The 14,551-nt window shown below is 46.2% G+C and overlaps 1 protein-coding gene across 2 annotated transcripts in view; it reads left to right on the top strand.

Annotated features, from left to right (window-relative positions):
- The first annotated feature begins 3,278 nt into the window (after positions 1-3,278).
- NPR3 (natriuretic peptide receptor 3) overlaps positions 3,279-14,551 on the top strand; it is a 71,541-nt gene continuing 60,268 nt past the window's right edge. For both annotated transcript variants that reach the window (XM_047074201.1, XM_047074195.1), the window contains exon 1: positions 3,279-4,035. In XM_047074201.1, coding sequence (XP_046930157.1) covers positions 3,279-4,035 — 757 coding nt within the window. The remainder of the gene's footprint in view (positions 4,036-14,551) is intronic.

Genomic DNA, 14,551 nt, shown 5'->3' with positions numbered 1-14,551 from the left:
TCATAATTTCTATAAAATAAATAAGTCCTGGGGAGGTAATGTATAGCATGTTGACTACAGTTAAGACTGCATTGCATATTTGAAAGATGCAAAGAGATCTTAAAAGTTCTCATTACAAGAAAAACATTTTTGCAACTATGCATGGTGATGAAAGTTAACTAGACTTATTGTGGTGACCATTTCCCATTATATAAAAATATGGAATCATGTTGTATATAAATTATACAACATAATACATATTACAAGACTAATATAATGTTATGTATTAATTATACCTCAATTAAAAAAATCCTAATTTCTGCTCATTGAAAAATTTTAAGGGGTGCTTTGAACACCAGCATGGGCAGTAATGCTGGTTTTTCTGGTTCTGCTGTCTAGTTTGGGGGCTCTTCCTTTCCACAGGTTGGTTTCTCGGTGCCCTTGAGTAACAGGCTGGAAGTTGAGAGCTCTGATCCAAAGGCCACTGGGAGACTATGATACTCATCCAAACGCAAACGTACTGCCCTGGGCGTGACCCTCGGTGCCGGTGGGGCAGAGGCCTTCACGCCCGGTGCCACTGAAACCCCAGACTCTCCTAATAAACCCACACCACATAGTGTGCAGAATCATATCGCCATTGGCTGGTGTTCCCCAGACGCAGGGCACAGAAAGCAGTAATAGGAAACCTTGGTTCCTTCACGTCTCCTGGCAACCAGTTTCAAAATCCATTTAAGACCCAAGGAATTCGTGATATAGTCGTGTTCTCTTTTTTCTTTTTCTTTCTTTCTTTTTTCTTTCTTTCTTTCTTTCTTTTTCTTTCTTTCTCTCTTCCTTCCTTCCTTCCTTCCTTCCTTCCTTCCTTCCTTCCTTCCCTCCCTCCCTCCCTCTTCCTTCCATCCTCTTTCTTCCCAGGAGTTCAGGGAGGATTTAATTGCTGTGAAGTGCTAAATCTAATTTCCAGTATGTGCGAATTACCTCTTTGTGGAATTAAAATTTTATACAGATGCCTCTTTTGCTGCTGATTTGCAGCTCTGATTAAATAAATGAGAGTTCATGCAGGGGTTGGAAGGTCCTACTTGGAAGTTTTAGGGATCATGGTGCATAATCTGAAATCTAAATGACCCAGAGAGTGAAATGTTATCCATAATCACACTTCCGGTGCCAGAAAGAGCGTTAAGGAGGTGTTTTAAATGGCAACAAGCGCTGTTACTTGAAGTTGCCACGTCTCCTTAAATCCCAGTTTGCCTTTTCACCGTCACAAATAAGAGCGATTGCTGTTTGGGGCCTCCGTGTTTAAAAGAAAAAAAAAAAAAAAAGAAAGAAAGGACAAAGAAAGAAAAGAACAACCAACAACAAACCAACCAAATGCAGCGCCTGGGACGGTGGCACCGGCGATAGCAGTCAGTCGGATGCAAGTTTCTGCCGAAAGAGGGCGTTGGTCTAAGACTAATAGAAATTCGTGGACACAGACACCCAGTCTAATGAAAGCCCATTTAAAATCATTTTCACCTTATTTTAATTTGTGGCCTTTAAGTATCAGAATTCCCCAGTCCAATGTAGCACGTTCACACTGCAAATGACCTCGGCGTGTTGTCACTTTCAGCGGGTCAAGTTCCATTTGGACCTGCCCTGAAGCGCGGCGGACTTCCGCGAGGCTCCTCTGGCCGCGGACTTCACCGCCGTTTCCATCCTTGTCCCCACTGCCGTTGTGGCTGTGACCAGTGGCAAGCCTAGGTCTCCGACACAGGACCTCTCTCGGCAGTGCAGAACCCGGAGCACAGTGTGTCGCGCGCTGGCGAGGAGAAGCGGTTAGAGCGGAGGGTGGTGCTGCTGCACCCAGGGGACCCTCGAGTGACGATTTAGGGAGGTCTCTTTAGCTACCTGGTTTGGCAAACAAAACCCTGAGGACGCTTCGGAGATGCTCTTCAAACTATTCGCCACTTCGAGAAGCGGAACTCTTCGCTCGCCTTTGGGAGCAACAAGTTTCGCTTTTCTGCTTGCAGCGCGCCTGAGGGGCTTTGCGCGGGGACACTGGAATCCTGGAAACGCTACGACTCCCGCGCGAACCCGCGTGGCCCAGGGGGAGGACGCGGGCGCGTAGCAGGGGAAAGCGGGGTAGGGAGGGGTGTAAGTAACGCCTCGGCTAGCTGGGAGTTCTGGGTCCTCGATCGAGCCGTCTGCCCTGGGACCTTGGTCCCTGTTCCCTGACCTTGCGCCAAGGGACCAGGAAGGTCGGTGCCCGCCCCGAGTTGGCGCGTCAGGAGGGAATTTGGCCGGAGTGAGAAAGAGGTGAGAGCGAGCGGGACCTACGGAGTTCTGCAACGAAACTACAAATTTCTAGGACCACCCCCTTCCTCTAATCCAGTTATTTTTTGCATGGTGTGTGTGTGCCTGTGCGCACTTCTTTACTATCAAACACATTTCCCTGTGTAAAGCCTGGAGCTGGGGAAAGCGCTGCCGCGTGCGCGGCCAGGGTAAGGCGGGGGACCCCAGGGGTGGTGCGGTGTGCTGGGGGCTCCCGCCGGTGCGGACGAGGGCGACTGCGGCTTTAAGGCCAAGGCCGAGGGGTAGCTGGGAGCTGTTGGGGTTAGGGACCCGGGAAGGGTGGGAAGGTAGGGGTGCGGGGAGGAGCCCTGATGTAAGAATGTTAATGAGAGGCTCCCCCAGCCCAGCCCCCATCACTCCCCACCCCCACCCACCCCACCCGCTGGAAATACAAGCCCAGCCTCGGAGCGCCTTGTGTGGTAACACGCTCCGCCGCTGCCACGCTATTTAAACGCGGACTATGGATCCAGGAACCGGCGCTAATCAATGAGATCAAATGCGGGGGAGATACACCGTCAATTACAAGCACTTGGACAAGTCTAACTTTTTTTTTCTTTTCTTTCCTTTTTTTGTTTTGTTTTGTTTTGTTTTTTACAAATACGCTTTCAAAAGCAATCTTAGCAACGCCCAAATAAGAAGCCACCTCTAAGTAAAATAGTATATATAAAGGGAGGGCAAATATATATATATATTTATTTATAAGTATATATATATATATATATTACAGGCGTACAGGTTTACACGCGGTGAACTTTTTCTTCCTTCTCTCTCTCTCTCCCTTTTTTAAACGAGTGACATTGCAAAGGACTCTTCCTCTCTGTCTTTTGTTAAGTTAGTGAAAGGGATATTCTATTTTCTTAGAGCGCCCAAGGGGGCGCAGGGACCTCGCAGAGAAGAGTGGGGAGGAAAGAGGAAGGGTGGGTGGGGGGCAGAGGGCGAGTCGGCAGCGAGGGCAAGCGCTTTCCTGCGGCACGATGCCGTCCCTGCTGGTGCTCACTTTCTCCGAGTGCGTCTTGCTTGTCTGGGCGTTGCTGGTCGGCAGCACCGGTGGCGGTGGCGGCGAGGGCGCCAGCCCCGGCGGAGGGCGCCAGGAGAGAGAGGCGCTGCCGCCGCAGAAGATCGAGGTGCTGGTATTGTTACCCCAGGACGACTCCTACCTGTTCTCCCTGGCCCGGGTGCGGCCGGCCATCGAATACGCGTTGCGCAGCGTGGAGGGCAACGGGACCGAGAGGCGGCTTCTGCCACCCGGCACTCGCTTCCATGTGGCTTACGAAGACTCGGACTGCGGCAACCGCGCACTTTTCAGCCTGGTGGACCGCGTGGCGGCGGCACGCGGCGCCAAGCCGGATCTCATCTTGGGGCCGGTGTGCGAGTACGCGGCAGCGCCGGTGGCCCGGCTTGCGTCGCACTGGGACCTGCCTATGCTGTCGGCAGGGGCACTAGCCGCCGGCTTCCAGCATAAGGACACGGAATACTCGCACCTCACGCGCGTGGCACCCGCATACGCTAAGATGGGTGAGATGATGCTCGCCCTATTTCGCCACCACCAGTGGAGCCGCGCCGCGCTGGTCTACAGCGATGACAAGCTGGAGCGGAACTGCTACTTCACCCTCGAAGGGGTCCACGAAGTCTTCCAGGAGGAGGGCTTGCATACGTCTGCCTACAATTTCGATGAGACCAAAGACTTGGATCTGGACGACATCGTGCGCTACATCCAGGCCAGTGAGCGAGGTGAGCAGGAGCGCGCCCCGGGCTTCCGGCCTTAACCCTACCGCTCTCGGCGGCTCTCCCTACGTACCCGTCCGCTCCTCTGCGGAGTCCACTACCCACTGCTGCACAGAGGACAGGGGGAGATCGCGCACACGGGGATTCGCCGGGGCGTGCGCTGTTTGGCTGCGACAACCTTTGACTATCGCCCTTCCAGGTCTCGGGGTGAATGCAGAGGGCCTGGGGGAGGGGCGTCTGAGCCTGCAGCTCCCGCTTGACCAGGTCCGACAGGTGCTGTCGAACCGCTTGGGCTTTTCTTCCTCCCTCCCCCTTCACCAGCGCCAGTCTAGTGATTGCGGGCGCACTCCGATGCCCTGCTCCAAACATGGTCTGAAAACGTCTCAAGGCCGAAAGAACTTGTTGCCCAGTCGTTTACCGACGTGTCGCCCCCCACTAGTGCGGAAGCGTATGCGGACTCACTGCTGGCTCGCCGCTATTTGGCTAGCTTGGTTGTGCGGTTTTCCTGGCTGCTCCTTCCACAAATCCCAGCTTTCTTTTAAAGGGTCATTGTTTCGCCCTTCTCATTTCTTCTGTGCCCCTTATAAACGAGCTCCTGCGGTTTCCACCAAGAATGCCTCGTTGTGTCTGGACTCAGGTTCACTTAACACCCCCACCCCCGGTGCGTTCGAAACCGCGGTCTCTAAAGCGTCCTGACTGAGGCTTTGCGCGAGAGAGCGCTGGAGAAGCGGGCGCTGTGCTGCTTTTCCAAGTGTACCCCCCCAAGTTTTCTCCCCGGGTCTGTGGAGGTTTGAACAGCCACCTAACTGAACAAAGCTCAAGGTTGAGGATGGCGGCTATGGCTACAGCGAGCGGGTGGAGAAGCGGGTGGTCGCGGATACCTAATTGCAGATGCCCCCAATAAGGCCCCTTTTACAGCAGCGTAGGCTGCGTGAAGGTGGGCTGAGGTCCCAGTAAAGTGCGGTTCCCTCCTTCTGGGTGTCAGGTTTGGGGTGCAAGGTGCTCAGGGAATCCCACCTCTGCTCCTCCTCGGCGCGCACGTGCCTGGATTGTCAGTGGTGCAGTCCGGGCAAAGCTGCCCACGACCCCACAACCCCACGACCCCACGCGGGGAAGCTAAAGGGGAGAAGGACTGAGCCAAACACAGGGCTAGCCCACGATTTGGCAAGGCCAGGCGCCTGGACGCTGGCCGTGGGACACAGCGCAACCGGAAGCTGGGGGCCTCAGGAACAGGTGAGAGTGGGCAGAGGCTCCACGGAGGATGGCGCTGTGGCAATCCCTTTTTCCCAGGTTGGCCACTCGGACTCGACTCCGGAGTGAACGCACTCTTTAGAGGGAGGAGACGGGAGGTGTTGACAGTGGGGATGCACCGCCAAGTTTTGAGCGTTGAACTCCAGTCTGTCTGCGCCGAATCCCTGCCAGACAAGCAGGCGGGGCGCCGGTTTCGCTGATTATGAAAAAGGGCACTTGTGTCCAACCGCTGCGGACTCGCCACGCCCGGCGGAGAAACCCACGTTTACTTCTTTCCCCTCTCCCTGTCCCCAGGTTACCGCAGACCCCTGCAGACCTCGGGTTCCTCTGTTCTTCGGAACCTGGTTTTTCAGCTCTTGACTTTCGAGGGCCAGGCGTTTCCAGGGCCTGGCTTTGGAGGCCAGGAAGGGCTGGGAATCGGGGGCGTGTTACCCTGAGGGCGCGGGCCTCGATCCGCCTAGGCGTCTATGCTGCCAAAGCCCTGAAGGTCTAAATGCTGGTGGTGGTGAGCCATGTACACATGGCCTGCGATTCCTGGCCTAGAGGAGCGGTCAGCCCAGAGGAGGACAGGCCCCTCAGCCTCACAATGGTGTGGCTGAGGCGAGGGGTAGAGAGGAACCAGTGCCCTGGTAGGCCCGGGGGCTCAGAGGCCTTGGACTATAGTCTGGTGCTGCCGATTATTTTAAATCCCGGAGCCTCAGAGCTGTTCCCAGGTCTTTTTGCTGCTGCTTCTATGTTTTTCTTTCACGTTTGAATTTAGTAGTGGAAGTTTGCTGGGCTGAACTGTATGCTTTACAGGTGATAAGGCCACCATGCTTACTCTGAAATACATTTCCAGCAGTGATCTGGTGGAAATATAAATATTCAGAAATATACAACCAAAGTTTCTCTCCTAAGCCTTCACCCCCACTCCCCATTTCTGTACCCTCAGGAGAGAAAGTTGCTTGATAACAAAGCTCTCTTTGGGCACCTTTTTAAAAAATTAAAAAAAATTTTGTTTATTTAATTAAAAAAATGTTTATTTTTGAGAGAGAGACAGAGCGTGAGCAGGGCAGGGGCAGAGAGAGGGGGAGACACAGAACCTGAAGCAGGCTCCAGGCTCTGAGCTGTCAGCACAGAGCATGGTGGGGGGCTTGAACTCGCAAGCCCTGAGGTCATGACCTGAGCAGAAGTCGGAAGCTTAACTGACTGAGCCACCCAGGTGCCCCCAGAATGGTTATTTATTTATTTTGAGACAGAGAGAGAGCAAGTGGGGGAGGGGCAGAGAGGTGAGGGGGAGAATCCCAAGCAGGCTCTGAGCCATCAGTACAGAGCCCAACTCAGGGCTTGACCCACAGACTGAGAGTTCATGGCTTGAGCCAAAATCATGACCTGGACTGCTCAACTGACTGAGCTACCTGGGCGCCCCTTTCTGGGGACATTTTACTAATCACTCTTACTTCTCCATAAGTGGTTAAAGTACTAATCACTCTTACTTCTCCCAGAGCACCTGCCCTGGCTCAGGCATTCACTGGCAAAACAGGTGGGCTGCTGCTAAACCTCGGTACCTCGGGCTCCTCAGGTCAAGTAGGGGTGGTTGGGGCACCCCATCTTGGGGATGCTGGGAGGGCTAAATGAGCTAACACACGGGATGTGCTGAAGCAGTGCCAGACACACACTAAATGCGAGGTTTTATTATAGTTATTACTATTTTATGTATGTGATGATAATCGCCCTTGCAGGGGTGAGGCCCTGCTGTGGGGAAAGAACCCTGGAAGGAGAAGCAGGTACTCTGGCTTTGGCATCTGCACTCAGCTGCTGTGTGGCCGGGCATGGCACTGACTTTCTCTGAGGTGGAATTTCCTCCCCGAAACGGTGAGGTTGGATGAGAATCAGGCCTCTTCACACTGATCCTGGGTTTGGATTTGTGCTCATTCAGGTATGAAACATATGACGGACCACGTTTTTGTCCTTGAAAACTCCATGTTAAACCTCAGAGAACTAGAGAGTCTCCCATCTCCCCCCTCTTTTGGAGGTAACATTTTTGGCAGTTTTTTTGATCTTAAATTAATCTTTATTATTTTTTTTAATGCTTATTTATTTTCGAGAGAGAACATGAGCGGGAGAGGGGCAGAGAGAGACGGAGACACAGAATCTGAAGCAGGCTCCAGACTCTGAGCTGTCAGTACAAAGCCAGATGCAGGGCTTGAACTCATGGACCATGAGGTCATGACCTGAGTTGAAGTCAGGTTTAACCGACTGAGCCACCCAGGCGCCCCTGATCTTAAGTCATCTTTAAGATCATATCACAGATGTCTGAATTTCTTAATGGGTAAAAACTGATAATGCCACCATCTCAAATAATAATATGACTAAAATTTTATTTGGTCATGTGCTGTACTGTAAAATGAAGGGACATTAATCATTCCTTTTAGGGACTTAGCATTGAAATCAATAGTTAAAAATTTCCCCCCTCTTTTATCTTTAACCAACATATATCATCACCAAGATACACACACCTGAGTAAATATTCATAAAAAATAATGATCTTTATTTAAAACTGATTCAATTCTAACGCCTACTACTGCCCTCAGTATTCTATACTCAGCAATAAATTTAGTTTCAAAAAGGCTAGTTTAAAAATAAAGATTTTTTCAAGCAATAGAGGCTAGCAGTTGTTTTGTCTATACATGTTATGAGATGCAGAACGAGAAGTCTTACACACACACATTTTTGTGTGAAGAACTATAGTTTTATCCTTTTAGTTATTAATATGTCATTACTCTGGGGCTGCATAACAACTGTAGAGATAACAGTATTTAATCAGTACAAGAGCCATTTATTTTTAGAATTAGCCTGGGGTAAATGACCAAGTGGTGGGTCAGCAGAATTTTTGAGCAAAGAATGCATGTTAAGTGTAAAATAACTAACACACAGCAGGGGAAGAAAGAAGCATTGTAAGTTGTAGTGTTGAAATTCTGAAAGCCTTTGGAGTAGATGGAACTTTGTGAACAACAAAAATAAAAGTGCAATCTCTGTTTTGCAAATGAAATCCATTGTTGTATAGCGTAGGAACAGCCAGAAAGAAGTATTTTTTAAAAATATTAATCTTATGGGAGTTAGTTACATAGTTTAAAAAGTCAGAAGATTGGACGTTTGGGTGGCTCAGTGGGTTAAGCGTCTGACTTTGGCTCAGGTCATGATCTCACAGTTTGTGAGCTTGAGCCTTGCATCCGGCTCCATGCTGACAGTTGCAGAGCCTGCTTGGGGTTCTCTCTCCTTCCCTCTCTCTGCACTTCTCTCTCTCTCTCTCTCTCTCTCTCTCAAAATAAATAAATAAACTTAAAAAAAAAGTAAGATTACACAAGCCTTATTAGGAACAAGAATTTCCTATCTTGTATTTCCCATTTCTCACTTCCCAGAGGAAAGCTTTTTTTGTTGCTGGCAAGTATATTGGTTGAAGCAAAAACAGTATTTGATCAAATCAGCAGCTTTTTCTATCCCCAAATTCTTTCCCTGAGAAAAGAAACAAGTGGTTGCCTTCCATGATGCTAATTTCAAAAGAAATATTAGCCATAACTTCCCATACCAGTGAATTTTTAATTTCATATTTTTTACAGATGTTACCTGTGAATTTATTTATGTAACCTTCCTCAGTCTACACACACACACACACACACACACAATTTATTTATTTATTTTTAATTTAATTTATTTTTTAAAATTTATATCCAAGTTAGTTAGCATATAGTGCAACAATGATTTCAGGAGTAGATTCCTTAATGCCCCTTACTCATTTAGCCCATCCCCCCCCACAACCCCTCCAGTAACTCTTTGTTCTTCATATTTAAGTCTCTTATGTTTTGTCCCCCTCCCTGTTTTTATATTATTTTTGCTTCCCTTCCCTTATGTTCATCTGTTTTGTATCTTAAAGTTCTCATATGAATGAAGTCCTATGTCTTTGTCTGACTAATTTCTCTTAGCATAATACCCTCTAGTTCCATCCATGTAGTTGCAAATGGCAAGATTTCATTCTTTTTAATTGCCGAGTAATACTCCATTGTATATATGTACCACATCTTCTTTATCCATTCATCCATTGATGGACATTTGGGCTCTTTCCATACTTTGGATATTGTAGATAGTGCTACAATAAACATTAGGGTGCATGTGTCCCTTTGAAACAGCACACCTGTATCCCGTGGATAAATACCTAGTAGTGCAGTTGCTGGGTCGTGGGGTTGTTCTATTTTTAATTTTTTGAGGAACCTCCCTACTGTTTTCCAGAGTGGCTGCACCAGCCAGTGCAAAAGAGATCCTCTTTTCCGCATCCTCGCCAACATCTGTTGTTGCCCGAGTTGTTAATGTTAGCCATTCTGACAGGTGTGAGGTGGTATCTCACTGTGGTTTTGATTTGTATTTCCCTGATGCTGAGTGATGTTGAGCATTTTTTCATGTGTCTGTTGGCCATCTGGATGTCCCCTTTGGAGGAGTATCCATGTCTTTCGCCCATTTCTTCACTGGATTACTTGGTTTTTGGGTGTTGAATTTGATAAGTGCTTTATAGATTTTGGATACTAACCCTTTATCTAATATGTCGTTTGCAAATATCTTCTCCCATTCTGTTGGTTGCCTTTTAGTTTTGCTGATTGTTTCCTTCGTTGTGCAGAAGCTTTTCATTTTGGTTCATTTTTGCTTTTGTTTCCCTACTTCTGGAGACATGTTGAGTAAGAGGTTGGTACGGCCGAGGTCAAAGAGGTTTTTGCCTGCTTTCTCCTCGAGGATTTTGATGGCTTCCTGTCTTACATTTAGGTCTTTCATCCATTTTGAGTTTGTTTTTGTGTATGGTATAAGAAAGTGGTCCAGGTTCATTCTTTTGCATGTCTCTGTCCAGTTTTCCCAGCACCACTTGCTGAAGAGACCATCTTTATTCCATTGCATATTCTTTCCTGCTTTATCAGAGATTAGTTGGCCATATGTTTGTGGGTCCATTTCTGGGTTCTCTATTCTGTTCCATTGATCTGTCTGTTTTTGTGCCAGTACCATACTGTTTTGATGATTATAGCTTTGTAATACAGCTTGAAGTCTGGGATTGTGATGCCTCCTGCTTTGGTTTTCTTTTGCAAAATTGCTTTGGCTATTCGGGGTCTTTCCTGGTTCCATACACATTTTAGGATTGTTTGTTCTAGCTCTGTGAACATGCTGGTGTTATTTTGATAGGGATTGCATTGATGTAGATTGCTTTGGTTAATATTGACATTTTAACAATATTTATTCTTCTTATCGAGGAGCATGGGATATTTTATCATTTTGTTGTGTCTTCTTCAACTTCTTTCATAAGCTTTCTATAGTTTTCAGTGTATAGATTTTTCACCTCTTTGGTTAGATTTATTCTGAGGTGTTTTATCCAGAGGAAAGTATTTTCAACCCTTGCAGCTATTTCTGTTGGTATTTGGCTTCAGACCTCCAGAAAACAGGTTACTTTGATTATTTCAGTTTTTGTTTTTCTCTCTTGCCATCCCAGTGGAAGATGTTAGTTTGGTTCTCTTCTACTGCGTGTTCACCACACACTCAAGGTTTTCCTTGCAGCCATTCTTTCAATGGCTGTGTGAATATTTTTGGTTAGCTCAGCATTCAATGTCTATATCATTATTGCCTTCTAAATGCTATTTGTAGTTGGCCCATATAGGCTATTACAATGATATTTCCTTTATTGCTGTAGTTTTCCTTGGGCTAAAAAAAAGTCTGTTTTTGATTGTTTGCTTAGTGTCCTATGAGCTTATAACTAAATCATCTATCAACTCTATTTTAAGCCCCCTGAAATTTTCCGGTTTGGTTATTATCTAGGCAGTTTGCGCAGTGTCAGTCTGGATTCTTTCCCCAACACCCCCCTGTATCTCCCATTGCCTCCCTATCTCTCTCTGTCTAGATCTCTATGGGTTCGTCTTTCTTGGCTTATGCTCTTGTTTTGGTGAGCACATCCTCCAGGAGTTTCTCAGAAAGGGTGGATGAGAGCTAAAGCTTGATACCTTTCATGACTGAAAATGTCTTCATTCTTCCCTTATACGTTATTATGGAATTCTAGGTTGGAAATCGTTTTCCCTCAAGATTTGAAGGATTGTCTTCTAAATTCCACTGCTGCTACTAGGAAGCTGAATTGATTTGGATTCTTGACCTGTTGTTTGTTATCTGTTATTTTTTTTCCTGAAAAATTTTAGAATTTTCCTTTTGCTCCCAATATTTTAACATTTTTAAAAATTATTTTATTTAAAAAAACTGTTAATGTTTATTTATTTTTGAGAGAGTGAGAGAGAGAGAGAGAGACAGAGCACAAGCAGGGGAGGGGCAGAGAGAGAAGGAGGCACAGAATCCAAAGCAGGCTCCAGGCTCCGAGCTGTCAGCACAGAGCCCGATACGGGGCTCCATCTCATGAACCATGAGATCATGACCTGAGCCAAAGTCGGACACTTAACCAACTGAGCCACCCAGGCGTTCCTTAGAATTGTATTATTTTGATGTTCAATCTAGGCTTCCTGGATCAAAACGTTACTTTTCTTACTCTTTTTCTTCTATTTGCCACCTGTCATTTATTTATTTATTTATTTATTTATTTATTTATTTATTTATTATTTAAATTGAAGTTAGTTAACATAAAGTGTAGTCTTGGCTTCAGGGGTAGAACCCAGTGATTCATTTCTTACATATGACACCCAGTGCTCATCCCAAAGAGTGCCCTCTAACGCCCATCACCCATTGCCCATTTAATCCATCCCCCCCACCCACCTCCCCTCCAGCAGTCCTCAGTTTGTTCTCTGTATTTAAGGGTCTTCTATGGTTTGCCTCCCTCTCTGTTTTTATCATATTTTTCCTTCCCTTCCCCTGTGTTCATCTGTTGAGTTTCTCGAATTCCACATATAAGTGAAATCATATGATATCTTTCTCTGACTAATTTCGCTTAGCATAATACACTCTAGTTCCATCCACGTTGTTGCAAATGGCAAGATTTCATTCTTTTTCATCACCGAGTAGTATTCCACATATTCTTAATCCATTCATTAGTCTTTGACATTTGGGCTCTTTCCATAATTTGGCTATTGTTGATAGTGCTGCTGTAAACATTGGGGTGTATGTGCCTCTTGGAATCAGCATTAAAAATTTTTTGTTAATGTTTATTTTTTGGGGGGGACAGTGTGTGAGTGGGGGAGGGGCAGAGGGAGATGGAGGCTCAGAATCTGAAGCAGGCTCCAACCTGTGGAGCTTGAACCCACAAGCTGTGAGATCATGACCTGAGCCAAAGTCGGACACTTAACTGACTGAGCTACCCAGGTGTCCCTCGAATTAGCATTTTTGTATCCTTTGAATAAATTCCTAGTAGTGCAATTGCTGGGTCGTAGGGTAGTTCTGTTTTTAATTTTTTGAGGAACTTCCAGAGTGACTGCACAAGTTTGCATTCCCACCAGCAGTGCAAAAGGGTTCCCCTTTCTCCACACTTTGCCAGTCTCCGTTGTTTCCTGATTTAATTTTAGCCATTCTGACAGTACCACCTGTCTTTTAAAAAGAAATTCCTCTTATTTAGATATTCCTCTGACTATGCCCCAGATTTCTATTAAGTTTTGGTTTCTAATTTCTGCTATCATATTTTTGATTTTCAGCACATAGCATATCTTGCTTCACTTTCATGACATAACATCTCTTTTCCTTTTTTTTTTTAAAGTTTATTAATTTTGAGAGTGAGTGAGCAGGGGAAGAGCATAGAGAGAGAGGGAGAAAGATAGAGTCCCAAGCAGGCTCTGCGCTGGCAGCACAGAGCCCGATGCGGGGCTCAAACTCGTGATCCATGAGATCATGACCTGAGCCGAAACCAAGATTCAGATGCTTAACCGAATGAGCCACCCAGGTGCTCTGAAAATATGTTTTTACTGCTGGTAAAACGTATTAGAAAATATGGATTTAGCTTTGTTGCCAAGAGGGCCTATTTGCTATTATTTCTCCCCTAATATGTGCCCTCCACAAGCAGACATGTCCCAAAAAAGGAAGGAAGAAAAGGCTGGGTCCAGCATGCCATTTTTGGTTTTAGACTCACCAATCCAACAATTTAGTCCTTTTCCTCTGGGGTGGGTGGGGGGAGAGGGATAAATGGCGGTCCATTGAGAGAGGAGGAGTGTCACTCTCTCAGAGGTTGCTCCAGATGGAAACTTGAGCCGGGGGAAAAGATAGCCTCCTAACTCAGTTATGCTACCTGCTCTGTTTCTGGTTCTCTGAATTGACCTCTGTAGTCACCCCTCTGCACTTCTCTCTCTGCCCTTCTTAGAGTGATTGCAAGAACATATTGTGATTGTGAGAAGTCACTTACAGAAGACACTGGGAATCAGATGGTGGAGGATGCCATGGAACATCACAAGTTCTTTGGCAAAGAGAAAAATAGAGCAGAATGAAGAACACCCAGAAACTTAGGATCACACTGTCATCCCCTCTTTCAGAAATTTAACAATTTGACCAAAAAACTTAGTATTTATATATTTAACTATACTTAAATACAACACAAATTGTCTTAATTGACCTTCATTTAAGCAGCCTGTAGGATTAGCTGAAGGTCTCTTTTTCTCTGTACACTTTATTGACTGTTGGTGAATGCTGGTAGTTGTATACTTCTCCTGAGTATGCCCACACTCTTCTCACACTTGTCCGTGTCCTTTCCAAGAGTTGTTGCCAAATGTGTTTATACCACTTGTACTTATTATCATAAGTATGTAATTTAATTAGTTATTATATAAACTGATGAAACATGAGTAGGAAGAGAAAGCTATTTTAGTGAAAACTATTTTAAACCTTCTGACAGATTGTATAAAGGCAAGTTGTTAAAAATAGTTGCTGTGGAGTTAGGCATGAATGAAATAGCCGTAAGAGATTAGGGAACAGCCTACAGATCGAGAAGGATTCTGCATTCTCTCTGCTCTGCTGGTGTCTGTGAGTACTTGTTCCAACTTAAACTGGATGATAATGTACATTATGGGTTTGTTTTATGCAAGAAAAAAACAATATCCTGTCCATGGACTTGGAAATTAAGATTTCCTTTTTGAGAGTTTAACTACATGGTCAATACAAAGTGGATGAGGTATAAAATAATCAAAATCGGGGCACTTAGGTGCCTCAGTCGGTTGAGCATCTGACTTTGGCTCAGGTCATGATCTCACCGTCTGTGGGTTCAAGCCCCACATCGGGCTCATTGCTGTCAGTGCAGAGCCTTCTTGGGATCCTCTGTCTCTGTCTCTTTCTGCCCCTCCCCCGCTTG

Source organism: Lynx rufus, unplaced genomic scaffold (genome assembly GCF_022079265.1).
Source record: "Lynx rufus isolate CCGP_SWC_20201006 ecotype Redwood Valley unplaced genomic scaffold, mLynRuf1.p SCAF_1, whole genome shotgun sequence".
NCBI classification, from domain to species: Eukaryota; Metazoa; Chordata; class Mammalia; order Carnivora; family Felidae; genus Lynx; species Lynx rufus.
Note: the sequence above shows the minus strand (reverse complement) of the source record. Positions and strands in the feature narration are given on the sequence as shown.